We start from the raw sequence: 17,863 nt of genomic DNA, 5'->3' as shown, positions 1-17,863 counted from the left end.
TACCCTAAACATAAACATTATATTGTCAAAACTATTGGGACACCTGCCTTTACACACATGAACTTTAATGGCATCCCAGTCTTAATCTGTAGGGTTCAATATTGAGTTGGCCCACCCTTTGCAGCTATAACAGCTTTAACTCTTCTGAGAAGGCTGTCCACAAGGTTTAGGAGTGTGTCTGTGGCAATGTTTGCCCATTCTTCCAGAAGCGCATTAGTAAGGCCAGGCACTGATGTGGATGGGAAGGCCTGGCTCGCAGTCTCTGCTCTAATTCATCCCAAAGGTGTACTATCAGGTTGAGGTCAGGACTCTGTGCAGGCCAGTGAGGTTTCTCCACCCCAAACTCGCTCATCCATGTCTTTATGGACCTTTCTTTATGCACTGGTGTGCAGTCATGTTGCAACAGGAAGGGGCCAAACTGTTCCCACAAAAGGGAACAGCTCCTTAGTGTGCAAGCAGCACTTTACTTGTTTACAAAAGTTTATTTTAAAATTTGAACATACATTTTCAATGCAGTAAAGGAAGTTTCATATGACAATACAGTGTGGTATGCGGATAAAACGTGGATAATACAGTCAAAAAGTAAAAATTGATCATATAAAATCGTTGGTAGAGGATTTACAGATATAGATATAGATAAAGATATATAGAGAGAGAGAAGTACATCATTCTGAATAATGAATAAGAGATAGGGATTATAGTTATCATTTGAGTTTTCAGAGGTAACAACAATGCTATCTCTTAAAAGATAAATCAAGGAATTTTTGTATCAGAGAGGAATTATGGTAAGATCCAATAGTTCAATTTTTTGTTGAAGATATGCATGTTATCATGAAGCGTATGGTGTATCCTTTCGGAAAGTCTAAGCATTTTCATCCAGGACAGGACCTGTGTCCACGATAGTTTGTTTGTTCTCCAATTAAATGCTATAATCCATTGGATTGAACTGATCAATGAATGCAGCAGTGTGATGCAAGGTACTGGTATGTTTGGCATATTGGCAAATAGAATGCATGTTTGTGGGGTAAGGGAAATTTTTTGTTTGGAAGATTCTTCTATTCTGGCTATAGCGGCTTGCCAGATTGGTTTGAGTTGTGAGTTCTGAGCAGCTCCTAAAACAGTCGGGGGATGTTTCAGGGTAGAAGGAATGTATTTTGGTAGGGGTCATGTACCATGTACCATCTTGAGCACAATTTAATTGGGGATTCCCTAAAAGCGATTTGCTTTTTCAGAAGGTGTCCATCATTTCGTTCCATATTTTGGTGGTAAAAGAGTATTCTAACTCTGTCTCCCAGTGTACCATTGGTGTAGATTTTTCTGGCATAGTAATGGAATTTATGTATCTATAAAGCAGCTCTATACTATTATTCCCAGTGTATTGCTTCACACTGACGTGAAGCTCTCTTCTTTCCATTGGCTTATGTGGCTCTTGCTACTTACCACAGCTCCAACTTTACAAGTACTGTAGTCCCTCTGAATTGCACTCTGTTTGATGCTCTGGGATGGCGGGTCAACAAGCCCAGACCCCGAACTACCAGTCCCCTGTCTGCGATCTACAGGTTGCTGACCCCCACGCTACATGTTATGGCTTCCTCTAAGGAATCCTCTAGCTTAGCATGTTGTTTATGATGTGATTTCTATGACCTCGCCAGGAGAAGTGCCAAAGTGAAGCCATTGGTGAAGAAATAAGAGAGAGATTGAATGCACAGCTCTGTAAATATGATAATGACTGCTGTAGAGAAAACTGTATTGCTACTCACTGGACCACCAATGATGTGGGCACTTGAGCTAAATGGCAGGCTTTTTAAGGAGGTACTCTTTCTGAAAATGCAGTATAACACAAAGAAGGCAGTCTCTGGGGGGCAGTGTAAGACATTAATTGGACTGCAACTTATTGCCTCTACAATGTCACCTGTTGGAGGCACTGGTAAAAAAAATTGTCCTGCAAACATGCAATGCTTATACATCCTCTAGGGATATGGAGGAAGGTAACCCCTGTGTATGAGCCTCTTATACTCGTGGGTTGCTGTGTTTAAAGTGATTTTGTAAACTTTTTCCAACTCAGACAGGGTACACACAATTGTACAGATGCGTAGAAAACAAACATCAATTCATTCCTCCGTCTTATCTATTTGATCTAACAGTGAAGAATGTCTTTAGTGGTTTCACAGAGTACACAATCATTCTCTGTCCAGTGTTGTTCTGGTTTAGTCATGCAAACATGTGCTTTATATTACATGAGTTACATTACAGGAAGATAATGTTACAAAATATATGTTGTAAACCAGTAGGACTCGGATTTAACAAAGCTTTAATGTCGGCCGGCATTTTAACGCTGATTTGACCTTTTATGCTTGTGAGTATGTTGTGAGTATGTTTTCTACGATTGAATAAAAGATTTCAGTGTGATGACCCTTTGAGATCCCTGATAATATATGCCTATTTGATTTGGGATTTGGTAAGCACGCATTCTTACTATTTATCAGCACGGTGTTGGTGAAGGAAGCTTGTTACTGCACCTGTACTGGATTTCCTTTGGAGATATATTTTTGCTCATTGGACTCACGTTTATGACTACACTTCTATGAAAAACATTTTCTTTGAGCACTTTGTGTATTATCTATGGTGCCTGTGACTGTTTTGTATATTTAATGCACTTTATGGATTGCATGAATTTATAATTATTTCAACTTATTTCTTATTTCATTTATTTATTAATTTATACTGTATATATTTTTTCACTAGATTGTAAATGTTCATACACAGTTTTTTGTCTACACGTTATGGTTATTATTATTTTTTCACTTTCTATTTTTTTTCTTATAACCTTTAGGGGTTAATTTTTCTCACTAGAATTTGTTATATGGGAGAGCGCGGTTATAATTTTCTGATTTATATGGTTTATGGGTGTGTATCACATCATATTAATCGCTGCTTTTAGGTATTTGGATTAGTTTTTTTCATTTTTATACTATTTTTAGCGCAGTATTTTCTCTTGTTTTTTTGTACATGTATGTATTATATTTGTACATTTAGTATCTCTTTTCGCTTTTTTTTTTTCCTTGCTCTTACTGTTTAACATTTCCTTTCTAGTTTGCCATCAAAAGAGAGAACAAAAACGTTTACTGAAGTCTCAGATCAAAGAAACGTCAGAAATAGGTGAGCATAAGGTTATATTTAAATATACACTTCAGTATAACCTTAAAGAGGATCTTCAAAAAATATAAATAAAAGTTAGCAACTACAAATACTGTAGCTGCTGGACAAGGATCCAGTGCCGTCCTCGCCTGGGCGGATTTTTCACCCATCTTCGGGTCTCCAGCGCTAAAATGTTTACTTAAGCCCCATACACACTATCAGTTTTTCTGCTGAGTTTTTCCTTCAGATTTACCAAAACCATATAATATGAGGTCAAACCTTAGGAGTTTCAATGTGTATGCAATCAGGCAGGCCCTTGCACTACATGGTTTTGGTAAACCTGATGTTTTTTTTCTTTGTCTGAATATCTCACTTCCTGTTTCTCCTCAGTAAACTTCTCACCATCATCCGAGCCGGTGGTTAGTCAGCCAGAACAGCTTACTGAACAGCTTACTGGGGTGAAACAGGAAGTGAGAAATTTAGACAAAGAAAACAAAGAAAAAAAACATTTAGAAGGGAAATCGAAGGAAAAGATAAGTGAACCAACAATGCACTAGCTTAAAGGAACCTATGTAGAAAATAAAAAAATTACCTTTACAACCCCTTTAAGGGAATCCATCTGTGGTTCCTTGCAGCCTCAGAGCCAGCTTCCCATTTTGCATGCACGAGTCGCACTGCATTTTGTGAATGGACTCGCAGCCTCCCAGGACCTGCATGACCTGTGACATGTCACGGGCTTGGGGAGAACTTCCACTTGCAATGCCTAGGTGTTTGAAGCAGAAGTGGGAAGGGATACCTGCTTAAACTAGGTGTCCACTCCCTCAAAAATATGACTGCAAAAGTGTAAATTTCCTTTAAGGAATCACAAGACAGTTTTACATTTTGCACTTCGGCAAAGTGATGTTAAGGGCCAATATTCACTGAAAGTGGCCCTGTCCTGAAACTCTGGCTTGACAAAACGAAAAGGTTTGGCCCTAGAGCACCCTTGTCCAGAGAAGCCCCTCAGAGTGGTTTCCGTTTACTATTGAGACTCAATCCCCAATTTGAGACTCAAGATCTCTAAGCTCTGCCCCCTGCTAGACCCTTGCCCAATTAAAGTCCCTTGCTTGTCTTTTTAATCAGCTTTTGACTATAAAAAAATGGGCAAATGGTTTAAGGTAAACTTATCACCTGTATTCTCTGTAATGTAATGATTAAAAACACAAAATTGTTGGTGGTAGGATAGAAGATCCATTTGATCACAGTTGGAGTTGGATGAAATTGTTTACAAATAATATAAAACTGTCTAGTGTATTGCCAGTAGTGATGGACGAACTTCCGACGGGATGTTTCGCAAACGCGGACCGCGAACGCGGGCGATAGTTCGCGAACCGGAACATTCGCGGCGGGCCCCATTGACTTCAATGGGAGGCAAACTTCGCAAACCTACAGGTCAAATTTGCAGCCACAAAATAATTAATAGCTGTGCAAACATAGTCCCACCACATGGCCAATGACATAATCCATGTATGAGGGGAATCTGGGATCGACAACTACAAGCATTCTTTTTTTATATGGGAAATTGTTGTGACAATTCAGGACTGTGGAGCGCATGAAGGCAATGGAGGAGAGGGAAGGTCAGGGACCAGGGTAGGCAAAGAAGAGGGTGCAGGAGATGATCACCAGCAGCGTGACATACAGCAATGACACCTGCACCGTGATAGAGTCATCTGACAGCAGCACCGTGATAGAGAGCACTGACATCAGCAGCGTGACATATAGCAATGACACCTGCACCATGATAGAGTCATCTGACAACAGCACCGTGATAGAGAGCACTGACATCAGCAGCGTGACATAAAGCACTCACACCAGCACCGTGATATACAGCACTGACAGCAGCACCGTGACAGAGAGCACTGACATCAGCTCCGTGATATACAGCACTGACACCTGCACCGTAAACAGCCCCAGGAGGAAGTCAGCATAGCACAGGGATTGTGGAAGCCTCTCATAATGAGCATAGCACAGGGATGGTGGGAGCCCCTCATAATAAGCAGCCCCAGGAGGATGTCAGCATAGCACAGGGATGGTGGGAGCCCCTCATAATAAGCAGCCCCAGGAGGATGTCAGCATAGCACAGGGATGGTGGGAGCCACTCATAATAAGCAGCCCCAGGAGTAAGTCAGCACAGCACAGGGATGGTGGGAGCCCCTCATAATGAGCATAGCACAGGGATGGTGGGAGCACCTCAAAATATGCACAGTAGAGGTACAGCCCCAGGAGGAAGTCAGCACAGCACAGGGATGGTGGGAGCCCCTCATAATATGCACAGCAGAGGTACAGCCCCAGGAGCATGTCAGCACAGCACAGGGAAGGTGGGAGCCCCTCATAATAAGCAGCCCCAGTAGAAATATGACACCGCTCAACCTCTTCAAAGAGGAGGGTACGGGCATATAGTACGGTGTGCTTTTTTTGGACAAGGAAGTGAGCCAAATGAAGAAAGAAGGTCTCTGTGCTTGATTAAAAAAATAGTTTATAGACATATACATGGTCTACTGGTCACATGTGTTGAATTCCTCCGAGATCCATGCCTCATTCATTTTTAGAAATGTGAGGTAGTTAACACTGTCGTGAGCTAGGCGAGTACGCTTATCGGTCACGATCCCCCCTGCTGCGCTGAACGTCCTTTCGGACAGGACACTGGATGAGGGGCAAGCCAACAGTTCGATTGCAAATTGGGCAAGCTCTGGCCAGAGGTCAAGCCTGCCCACCCAGTAGTCCAGGGGTTCATCACTCCTCAGAGCGTCCACATCGGCCGTTAACCCGATGTAGTCGGACACCTGACGGTCTAGGCGTTCCCTGATGCTGGATCCGGATGACACCTGTCGATGGGTCGGCTGAAAGAATGACCTCATATCCGAAGTCACCAACACATCTTCAAACCGGCCTCTTCTTGCAGGCGCTGTTGGATTGGTACCCCGCAACTCCTTCAATGGGAGTGGGAATTGCTCCTCTGCCAGCGCACGCAAAAGCAGAATGCAGCATTTCTCGAAGCAAGGCCTGGAAGTGCTGCATTCTGACAGCCCTCTGTGACGGCAGTAACATTTCCACCATTTTGTGTTTGTACCGGGGGTCTAAGTACGTTGCCACCCAGTACTGGTCCTTGACCCTTATGCTTTTTATACGGGGGTCCCTATTAAAACACTGGAGCATGAAGGACCCCATTTGCACTAAAGTGGAAGCGGTGTGGTGGCCTGGCTCCTGCTCATCATCCAGGATAATGTCGTCCTCTTCATTCTCCTCTCCCCATCCACGCACAACAGGGATCCCAGAAAGGTTTAAAGCATGCTCTTCTTGCTCCTCCTCATCCGCCCCAGCACCATCCTCCTCTGACTCCTCTTCAGACTCCTGTTGTTGACTTGTCTCAGATAGGAGTAGCCCCCCCTGGGAATTCATCCAGCATTGCAACTTCCTCATCTTCCCGCTCCTGCTCCTCCACAGCTTGATCAATGACACGACGCAATGCACGCTCCATAAAGAAGGCATAAGGTACGATGTCACTGATGGCGCCATGGCTGCGACTGACCAGTTTGGTGATCTCCTCAAATGGCCGCAGAAGTCTGCATGCGTCACGCATGAGCAGCCACTGGCGCGGTGAAAAAAAACCCAGCTCCAGCAGAGTTCATACAGGTGGACGTTACCTGCACGTTTCTGCTGGAGCAGCCTATCAAGCATATAGAAGGTTGAGTTCCATCGCGTCGGGCAATCGCAAATAAGACGTCTGACCGGCAGATTGTGTCGCCGCTGAATGTCAGCAAGGCGAGCCATGGCCGTGTAAGATCTTCTGAAATGGGCAGAGATATATCTATTTCCGACGTTTGAATTTCGTATAGAATGAATTCGAATTTGAATAGAAAAGATTAGAATAGAAATAGAGAATAGACTAGAACAATAGAACAGAATAGAATATAGATACTATCTATTTTATTTTAATTTTTTTTGCAGATTACCATTTGTTTTAATAAGATCTCCTGCAGACTATTAGCATCTATTTCATTTTTTGCAGATCTCCTGCGGACTATTAGTATCTATTTCGTTTTTTCACCAGATATCCTGCAGACTATTAGCATCTATTTCATTTTTTTGCAGATCTCCTGCAGACTATTAGCATCTATTTCATTTTTTTGCAGCTCTCCTCCAGACCATTAGCATCTATTTCTTTTTTTAGCAGATCTCATGCAGACTATTAACAGACATTTCACGTCTTTTTTTGAAGATCTCCTGCAGACTGTTAGAATTAATTAAATTTTTCTTTTTTTTTGCAGATTACTATTTATTTCCATAATTTCTCCTGCGGTATATTAACATCTATTTCATTTTTTGCAGCTCTCCTGCAGACTATTAGCATCTATTTCATTTTTATTTTTATTTTTTTGCATTAGAACAGCCATTTCCTTTAGATATAGATGCTAATAGTCTGCAGGAGATCTGCAAACAATGAAATATATGTTATTATACTGCAGGAAATCTGATGGAAATAAATAGTAATCTCCAAAAAATATGAAATTGAGTCTAACAGTCTGCAGGAGATCTGCAAAAAAAAAGAAGTGAAATGGCTGTTAATGGTCTACAGGAGATCTGCTAAAAAAATAGATGCTAATAGTCTGCAGGAGATCTGGTTAGAAAACAAAATAGATACTAATAGTCTGCAGGAGATCTGCAAAAAAATTAAATAGATGCTAATAGTCTGCAGGAGATCTTATGGAAACAAATAGTAATCTGCAAAAGAAATAAAAAATTAGATAGTATTTATATTCTATTCTGTTCTATTGTTTTTCTAGTCTATTCTCTATTTCCATTCTAATCTTTTCTATTCAAATTCGAATTCATTCTATACAAAATTCGAATGTCGGTAAGAAATATATATATATATATATTATAAAACCACCATCTTCCGAAATTCGAATTTAGTATATAATGATTTCGATTTTAATAGAAAAGACAATAGAACAGAATAAAATATAATATATTCTATTCTGTTCTGTTCTATAATTTTTCTAGTCTATTTTCTATTTTAATATAATCTTTTCTATCCAAAATTAAAATTAATTAATTAAAATTTTCGAATTCATACTATTCGAAATTCAAATTTATTCTATTTGAAATTTGAATTTCAGAAGATGGTTGTATATTCTTTCTATTTTATTCTATTAAATTATATTTTTTTCTAATCTTTTCTATTTGAATTAGAAATTTTGGAAGATGGTTAGTTACTTACTTATATACATCTGTCACATCAACTTCTCATACTTGCAGTGTACCAGTGAAAAAAAAACACACACATCTTATTTCATTTATATTACTTTTCTGCAGAAGAGAATGACATTTTGAGACCCCAATTTGGGGCCACTTATAGCTAGGAACCCCAAATTTGGTATGCAAACACAGTAGAACTAGCACCAAGTTTTCTAGCACCAAGTGACCCCGAGTTACGGGGCCCCAAAGTCGGGTCGCAAAATGTCAAGCACTTTTCTGCAGGAGAGAATGATATGTTGTAGTGCTAGTTCTACTGTGTTTGCGTACCAAATTTGGGGTTCCTAGCTATAAGTGGCCCCGAGATACATGGCCCCAAAGTCGGGTCGCAAAATGTCATTTTTCGAATTTGATTCGAATTTCGTTTGAATTCGTTAGCACTGTAATTCGGTAATTTGGATGCATCCGAATGTCCGAATAATGAAAATTCGTCCGAATTTCGATTCGGAATGAAACGAAATGCACGTGTCTATTGTCCATTGCTTGTTGTGTTATTATTATTGTGTCTTTGGATTTGCTTAGCATATCTTTGGACTTATGAAATCTAACTTTGGGCTTCCGTGTGTTGCTGCAAAGAAGTTTCGTAAATGTTTTAGAAAAATTGAAACAGGACTCTGTCTCTTTTTCCTGAACGACATATGCAAAATGGTCTTTATTCGGGGTAACTAAAGACATATAAACGTGTAAACCTCTGTGCTAAGTACAAAATACAAACATAAAAAAAAAACGGCCTTGAAAACTGCACCTATACCTATATCTGAATACAGGACACCATTGAAAAAGTAGTATTGTGCTATCTTTAACCACTTCAATGCTTGGCACTTATACACCTTCCTGCCCAGACCAATTTTCAGCTTTCAGAGCACTCACATTTTGAATGACAATTGTGTGGTCATCCAACACTGTACCCAAACAAAATTTTTATCATTTTTTCCCCCACAAATAGAGCTTTCTTTTTGTGGTATTTGATCACCTCCTGGGTTTTTTATTTTTGCATTACAAATAAAAAAAGAACTACAATTGTGAAAAAAAACTGTTACTTTATTTCTGTTACAAAACTTTGTAAATACGTTTTCTCCTTCACTGATGGACACTGATGAGGCAGTACTGATGGGCACTGATAGGTGGCACATACATACAGCACTGCTAGGTGGCACTGGGCACTCATAGGCTGCACTGATGGGCACTCATAGGCAGCTCTGATGGACACTGATAGGTGGCACTGATGGGCACTCATGGGTAGAACTGAAGAGCACATATAGGCAGCACTGATGGGCACTGATGGGCGGCACTGATAGATGGTACTGTTAGGCAGCCCTGATCAGAGGCGCTGGCAGGCATCACTGATGGGCACAGAGTGCCATACCTAATGGGCGATGATTGCCATCACTGGTGGACTCTAGTGGGCTTATCTGGTGGTCATGGGTGGGCATCCCTGGTGGCCATGGGTGGGCATCCTTGCTGGCCATGGATGGGCATTCCTGGTGGTCCCGGGGGCATCCAAGAGGGCTGCACTAATCAATCAGTGCAGACCCCTCTGTCAGGAGAGCAGCCAATCGGCTCTCCTCTACTCGCGTCTGTCAGTACGAGTAGAAGAAAAGCTGATACATGGCTTTTCCAGTTTACACTATGATCAGCTGTGATCGGACTCAGCTGATCACGTGGTAAAGAACCTCTGTCAGAGGCTCTTTACCTAGATCGGAGATAGGGTGTGTCAGACTGACAACAGTGTGGCCCTACGGGCGTGCGCAGGCTTGTTATCCTGCTGGACATCATATGACGCCCAGTGAGGATATCTGAACCACTTTCCGGCCATAATTCTGCTATAGGCCAGGTGGGAAGTAGTTAAAAAGGAGGTCCAGCCCCCCCATGAAAAAATACTGTAACTGATGACTTTAATATTAGGACACTTACCTGTCCTGGAATCCAGCGATTGTTTGCATCAGGTCTTGGCTGCTGTCACAACCATTTCCTGTAAGGAAACCGGCAATGAAGCCTTCAGATTCACAGCCAGTTCCCTACTGCGCATGCGCGAAGCCCACTGCACTCTGTGAATGGACTGGTGGTTGGGGAAGGAGGAGGAGGGCCGAACTTCTGGGGATCTCGTCACATCTTGCCGCACCCAGGTCTCCCAGAAGTGGGGACGGTTACTTATCAAAAGGAGAGAGGGAACAGATAAGCAGAGCTTCCCTTTTTGGGTGGAGCTCTGCTTTAAATTAAATGAAAAAAGTGCATCAATCATATAAAGTAATTAACAATAAGCTCCTACGTGATTGCATTGTGAACAGCAATATAACCTGATATATAGTCCAGCATCAGCTAGTGAAAACTCTGTGGTATAATAAAAATATGCCTATATCAGACAAAATCTGTGCACCAGTATCATTCAGAAAATTGTGACCACTTCAGGTCTTCAGCACATCAGTAAAGGTAATATCATATGATCTAATCTGGGTACAGCCTGGATGTGGCTTTAAACTAACACCAGCCTCAGCCAGCAACTATAAATAGCACCCAGCAAGAGGAGAAAAACAAATGGGGCTACATAGTGAAGTATTGCATAAACCCCCATAGTGCCTATTCTTCCCTTCCCTTCCCTATTCATCCTTTTGGTATGGACATTGATATGGAAGCAGAAACATCTAAATGCTCAGGAAATGTATAAAAAATTATACAGTATCTTGATCAGAAGATCAAACATACAACTTTTACAACAATAAATTTGATGCACTCCTGTTGCTTAATGGCCTTTCAGCACAGGCGTTTATTAAGCTCCTGTGGGTTTGGGGTGCCTGGCTCTATGACGTCCCTGGAATGGGGAGCTTTACTGCTAAGTCACATGAATGACCCTCTTTACTTATAGATAAAGCAGAATTAGGCAAACTACTGTTTTTGACCAGAAAACAACATTACTCAGCGTAAATTTCCATTTTGCTCCTCTTAAAGAGGAAGCAAACTCTCCCACTCTGATGCTTCTTTTCATTTAGTCCAATATAATAAGTAATTATCAGACTATAGCCGCTGTAATCCAGCCCAAATCACATATTACTTACTGCTTAAAGAAACTTTAAAAAACTTGTTTCCAGGGGTTAGACAGCACCATCTTAAGTATTGCTTTCTGAGTCCACAGTGGAATTTATTTCCGCCCTTACATTGAGCACTTCCTGTACTGTTAACCAAGCCTCCTTCTCAATCCAACGTTTCTATGGAAACCCTGCTTCCCTGTTCATAGCTTACTTGTTTATTTCATAGTATTCACTTGTGCCGATGTCTAATGTTTCCCTTTGTTAGACTTATCAGCTTTAGCTGATAAGACTGCAGTAATGGCCAAGTTTAGACTGTATTTGAGGTCACATGGTCACATGGTGTGTAGGAGGAAGCTCTGAGTGATTAGCAGAGTTCAGTGTTGTGCCATTGGAAGTCCTGATAACAGATGGATAAGACATAGAGAGTGTGCCTTAAATCAGGGGAGATCTGGGCATGCTCAGTGACTTCATTCTACAGAACAACAAGGATTACAACAATACTAAGCAAGTAAGGCGATATCTACAAGCAGGGTTCATTAGGGTTTTTTATGCTGATTTACATGGGACAAAGTTGTGGGGGAGGGTTTACAACCACTTTAACACCCTTCACTATTAATTTGCATCATGGGTATGATGGAATTATTCTTTTATTTTGCTTTAAAGTACAAAACTTTTTTTTTTTTGAGTTTTGGATACAGCGGAGATGGATTAGAACTATTTGTCCTATTTACCATTATAATTGAAAGTGAAAGTAAAAGAAAATCACAAATGTTGCGTTGTCCCCAAAAGAGTAATAGAGGGGGAAATCTTCCAATGGGGACACTAGGTCTAGTGACCTGGGGGGTCCCCAAGGGATTCCCTTAACTTGCAGGGATTTCTTCTCACTGCCTGTTTTGGCTATGGGATAGATAGCAAAGGGAAATCTCCCCAATGGGACACAGATGGCAAAAAATAAACTGACAGGGGTTACAACCCTCATTTAGCCTATCCAAAATGAAAAATAAAGTTCTGCCTTTATTTCTAATTTAAGTAAAATTTGTTGGCATTTTATCTAGCAATTACTGAAGTGGGCTAAATAGTATGTAAAGGATAAAATCTTTGTTTATTTTCTCAAGTGCTTCAAGTGTGTAGCTTGTGGGGTGCATTTCTGGAGGATAGAAAAAAAAAAAGCAAGCTGAGAAGCCTTGGATACATTTCTGTTAAGGTTTGATCTCATTTTTACCTCAAAATAGGAACAGCCCTGAACCAGTCACATATTATTTAGTATATATATATATTTTTTTTTATTTAAATGAGTTTAACAAAATATATCCTGAAAAAATGTATTGATGTTATTTACATTTACTGCTATTTGTCCTTTATTATCTTCCTTCACTAGCTTCTTCACTGGAACAAATTACTCTTTTGTCAACTAAAGCAGAAGGTGACAGATACGTGGCATACTAAGAGATATCATTCTGCAAGCAAGTTTACAGACTTTAGAGAATTGTCATCTTAAAGGGGCAGCACAATTCTATTAGTATAAAGCATTTGTATACATAGTGTAAAATACAATGTGATATGGTACATTTAGCAAAAAGCTTAAATTCACTGAAACGGGTTTACCCAGACATAAAGAACAAATATGAAGGGGTAAACTCAGTGTGTTGGTAATGACCTACGAGTATAGTTTGCATTAAAGCTCTATTAAAATCCAAAACAACATTTTATTAAATTGCAACTTACCAATTCTTAGATGTGGTGGTTGCATTAGTTTCCTTTTTAAGACTCCCCCCCCCCCATTATTTTCACCTTGTGATCCAACCAGTCTGTTGTTTTCAACTTTAGAAAACCAAGCTGTCTAGATAAGTAGCAGTTAGAAGGTTGGAACAAACCATTTAACATTGACAGGGGTGTTTATAATGGTCAGGTTTGTATAATTAAACCTTTAGTTCAAAAGGTAAAAAATGTGTTGCTGTAACTGCTTTTAATGTGTTAGCTGGCGTTTGACTTTGGCTTGTTAGTCAAGTCCACCTAAATCCGCTAAGTACATCTAACTCTACCTTCTCCCAGATTGATAATACTGCTGTTCAAAGGTGTTTTTGTTACTCCTCCAGTGGAGTGGAGACACCCTAAGGCTAGGTTCACGTCTATGCATTTTGCAGTGTGTTTTCAGATTTGTTGAAACACAACAGCTCATTTAACATTAGTGAAGGGGATATAGTGTAGCGCTCAGAGAGAAATATACAGTATACCTGACATATAACAAATGTGAAGAATAAACATGAGATCCTGAGTTCACTGTTATGAACAAAAGGAAATAAAGAGTGTCCATCAAAAATAAAATGGTGAGTCTTCAAACAAGAAATATAAATGGTGTAGATAAAATAAACTGTTAGTGAAGTTGTAAGTTGTGAAGAAATCCTCTGTCATAGGAATATATAGATGGATACTCTTACCAGATGTGGTGGACCCACTTACCAGCGGTAGTGGGCCAATCGAGCTTATGTGGGCCGAATGCCATGCGGTTTTAGCTTGAGCAGGAGAGGGATCACTCCAGACAGGATGCAACCACTTTTCAACAGTGATAGTCCCGGCAGGGTTCCTCAATCCTTGTTGTTCAACGGTGTATATCAAAAACCTCCACCCAGTGTGGAGGCCCTCAGGAGGTCGGAATATGAGCAGGGGTCAGTCAGACCAAGGTGAAAATGGGAAAAAAAGGAAAAAGCTCCGTATGGTGCGGATCAAAAATGTGATCACCAGTTTTTTTATGTACTCATTTCCATATGATGTACCGCAATTTTAACTAAACCTTTGCGGTTTTTGATATGCACCATATGGAGCTTTCCTTTTTTTTCCATTTTCACCTTGGCTGACTGACCCCTGCTCATATTCCGATCTCCTGAGGGTCTCCACACTGATTGGAGGTTTTTGATATACACTGGAGAACTACAAGGATTGAGGAATCCTGCCGGGACCATCACCGTTTCTGGAGTGATGCATCTCCTGCTCAAGCTAAAACCGTGTGGAATTCGGCCCATATAAGCTTGATTGACCCACTACCGCTGGTAAGTGGGTCCACCCCATCCGGTAAGAGTATCCATCTATATATTCCTATGACAGAGGATTTATTCACAACTTACAACTTCACTACCAGTTTATGTTATCTACACCATTTATATTGTTTGAAGACTCACCATTGTTTTTTTAATGGACACTTTCTGTTGAACTTCACCTTTATTTCCTTTTGTTCATAACAGTGAACTCAGGATCTCAGGTTTATTTTTAACATTTTTTTATATGTCACAAATACTGTATATTTATCTCACTACACTACACTATATCCCCTTCTCCCTGTGTGGACTTTGTTTGAGTGTTAGCAGCTTTTTTCAGTTATTTTGGTTTAGCGCAGTAATTTCCCACTATTTCTCCACATTTAATATTAGTTCCTACGGGTCACGCTTACATTTATGCAGTTTCCACCGGTGTTTTTTTTTTTTTGCACAGGGACAAGCAGCGCAGTGCATTATGCATGACAACACAGGCACCTCCTCCTAGCAACATTAACATATCCCAAAAGTGCAAAATGCAAAACACATCAAAAAAAGTAAAACACGCTAGAAAACAGGCCTCAAAAATGCATCAACCGCACATGAATAGATGTGAACCTAGCCTTACGCAAGAAGTGTGTTACTGGCTATATCACCAACTGAAAATCAAGGGGAAAAAACATGAGGTCATAGAGGATGGACCTGATGCTCAGGCTATTACAAGACTTGCCACCAAAGGGAGTGGCTTCATTGAAGGGCACTGAATCTACGCTAGCAGAAGCTATGAGCCAAGCAACCACCAACAGGTGAAGCATATACAGCAACTACCTAAAGAGGGAGAACATAATAATAACAATTGGACAACATAGTAAACGCTCAAAACAGATCCTTAATAAGGATGAGCTGAACTGTCCAAACTGTGCCCTGGGTTAGGTTCAAGCAGGGTTTGGTGAACCTAATGATAAAAGCAATTGGAGCCAAATCTGTTAAATTTAAAATACCTTCTTTCCTGCATAAGAGGCAAGGAAATGTTAAAAAAAAAAGCATGGGGGGGGGGGGGTGGGCACTGCCCTGGAGAACATTAATGTAAATGGGACTGCACCAGTGTTGCCAACCGCCCGTATTTTTACAGGCAGCCAGGACATTTTTACTCCTGCCTGTAAATGCCCGTAGCAGGTGAAAAGTGGCAGTAAAAAATGTCTGTGTTCGGCTCGGAACTTCGCATGTGCAGTTCTTGGAGATGCCCGAGTTAATCGGATCCTGTATTCGCTCAGCGCAGGCAGTCGGGGGCAAGTCTGGCAGAGGCTGTAAGATATGCCTACTCGAGGGGGCGAGTAATGATGTCATGGCGCATTCCCACCAGTGCCACACCTGCGCCAGGAGCTGAGCGGTTGGAACAGAGAAACTGAAGCCCTGTTGTGAGTGGGAGTCTGTATTGCTGTACACTGCGAGTGTGCAACTGCAGGGCACATTTTTGTGAAAATGTCAGTCTTTTATGGAGCATTTATTTATTTCTCATGCCTGGTAGAATAGTATCTGTTGATTGCATGGCTCTGGTAAGAAATGAAGATACTGGGTAGGTTAGAGATTAAGATAGAGATTTTGGTTTTACTGCATAGAAAGCAGTTACCAGATGAGCGCAGTGCCTGGTGAGATTTTAAAGTATCTCTGGATCACTTTTATATCCTGCCCACAGCCTCTAACCACCTCTGGTATCCTGTCTGCAGTTTCTAACCACCTCCCACATCCTGTCCGCAGCCTTAACCACATCCCGTATCCTGTATGCAGCCTTTAACCATTACTTGTATAATGTCTGCAATCTCTGACTATCTCTTGTCTCATGTCTGCAGTCCCTGACCATCTCCTGTATCATGTCCACAGTCCCTGACCATCTCGTGTACCATGTCTGTAGTCTCTGCCTGTCTCCTGTACCATGTCTGCAGTCTCTGACCGTCTCCTAAACCATGTCTGCAGTCTCTGACCATGTCCTGTATCATGTCCAAAGCCTCTGACCATCTCTTGTACCATGTCTGTAGTCTCTGCCTGTCTCCTGTACCATGTCTGCAGTCTCTGACCGTCTCCTAAACCATGTCTGCAGTCTCTGACCATCTCCTGTATCATGTCTGCAATCTCTGACCATCTCTTGTCTTGTATCATGTCTGCATTCTCTGAGGGGGAGACTAGAGATGAGTCAAGAGTTAGAGCACAGCTGGGATGGGGGCCACAGGAGGAGTAAGGTGTGTGTGGACTGTGGGGAGGAATCTATAGGATAAAACCAGAACCGCCAAGCTTGAGCCCAGGAGGGGACCACCTGAAAAAGCCCAGCACATTGCTCCTGAGAGGAGGTCCGTTACAGTGCTGCAAGGCCAGTGTGAGATGGGACTGAATACAATAATGTAAGGGAGCACTGATATAGGGGTTCCTCTCATATCAGTAACCCCCCCCACTTTGTGGAAGGTGATCTCGAGTCCCTCCCCCATCAGAGTTCCCTGGGTTCCTGTTTACAGTTGTCACGATCAGGAGCGAGGCCGAGATGCTGAGAGGGCTCCCCTTGAGGCCGAGTGCAGCACAACCCTGAAGATGACACAGGGATGCAGTGCCCACAGTAGCACAGGTTGCCAGGAAGCAGCAGCAGAGGTCAAGGGCCGGGTAAACAAGTCTCTAAGGGGAACCGTGCTAGGAAGTCCAAGAGTGGAGCAGCAGAAGTCCAGAGAGTAGTCAAGACAAGCCGGGATCGGGTGCAGGAAGCAGACAAGGAACGTCGGGTACAAGCCAGGAGTAAGAGCCAGGAGAATAACAGGAGCAGGTCGAGCAAGCCGGGTCGGTACACAGGAGATCGGATAGCAGGAAACACGGGTACAGGTACACAGGGGAGCTGACGATAATCCAGCGATGCAGCACTGTCAGGCGAACGTTTAAATATGCGAGGTACCCAGGTCACGTCGTGAGCGCGTCTAGGCGATCGTACGGCTACGTCGAGTACGTTGTGTGTTCGTAACATCACCGCGTATGCCCGCCTGGTTAGACGTAGCGTCGGCCGTTCGTCTTGAAACTACCTTGTGCTTCCGAAGGCGCCGACGCGCGGTAACACGAACGTACCTCGTGAGATTGCGCCTATTTCCCTGACAACATTTCCCTGACAAGTGGGGAACTCTGCGGACCCGGATGTAACGGATAACTTTGATGTAAAGGACAATGCTGCAGACCTTAATGTAAGTGGGAATGCTGATGTAAAGGGGAAAACAGTGGACTCTAAGGTGGTCTCTAGTCACCAGAACCCCCTCTTACAGTGTTCCCCTTTATACCAGAGTTCCCTTGCCCTGAAATACCCCATACACACGATCTGACTTTCCGACAACAAAACCGTGGATTTTT

General features: G+C 42.0%; 1 protein-coding gene across 1 annotated transcript in view; it reads left to right on the top strand.

Moving 5' to 3' along the window:
• The window catches only part of IL17REL (interleukin 17 receptor E like), a 174,934-nt gene extending 161,140 nt beyond the window's left edge, over nucleotides 1-13,794 (top strand). The window contains exons 17-18 of the mRNA XM_077473408.1: nucleotides 3,094-3,159; nucleotides 12,838-13,794. Of these exons, the coding sequence (XP_077329534.1) occupies nucleotides 3,094-3,159; nucleotides 12,838-12,905 (134 nt within the window). The 3' untranslated portion in view covers nucleotides 12,906-13,794. The remainder of the gene's footprint in view (nucleotides 1-3,093; nucleotides 3,160-12,837) is intronic.
• The last annotated feature ends 4,069 nt before the right edge of the window (nucleotides 13,795-17,863 follow it).

The sequence above is a fragment of the Lithobates pipiens genome, unplaced genomic scaffold (genome assembly GCF_037356315.1).
Source record: "Lithobates pipiens isolate NorthernLeopardFrog02 unplaced genomic scaffold, aLitPip1_a1.2 Scaffold_8, whole genome shotgun sequence".
NCBI lineage: Eukaryota > Metazoa > Chordata > Amphibia > Anura > Ranidae > Lithobates > Lithobates pipiens.
The sequence above is the reverse complement of the archived record's forward strand: the minus strand, read 5'-3'. Positions and strand labels throughout refer to the sequence as shown.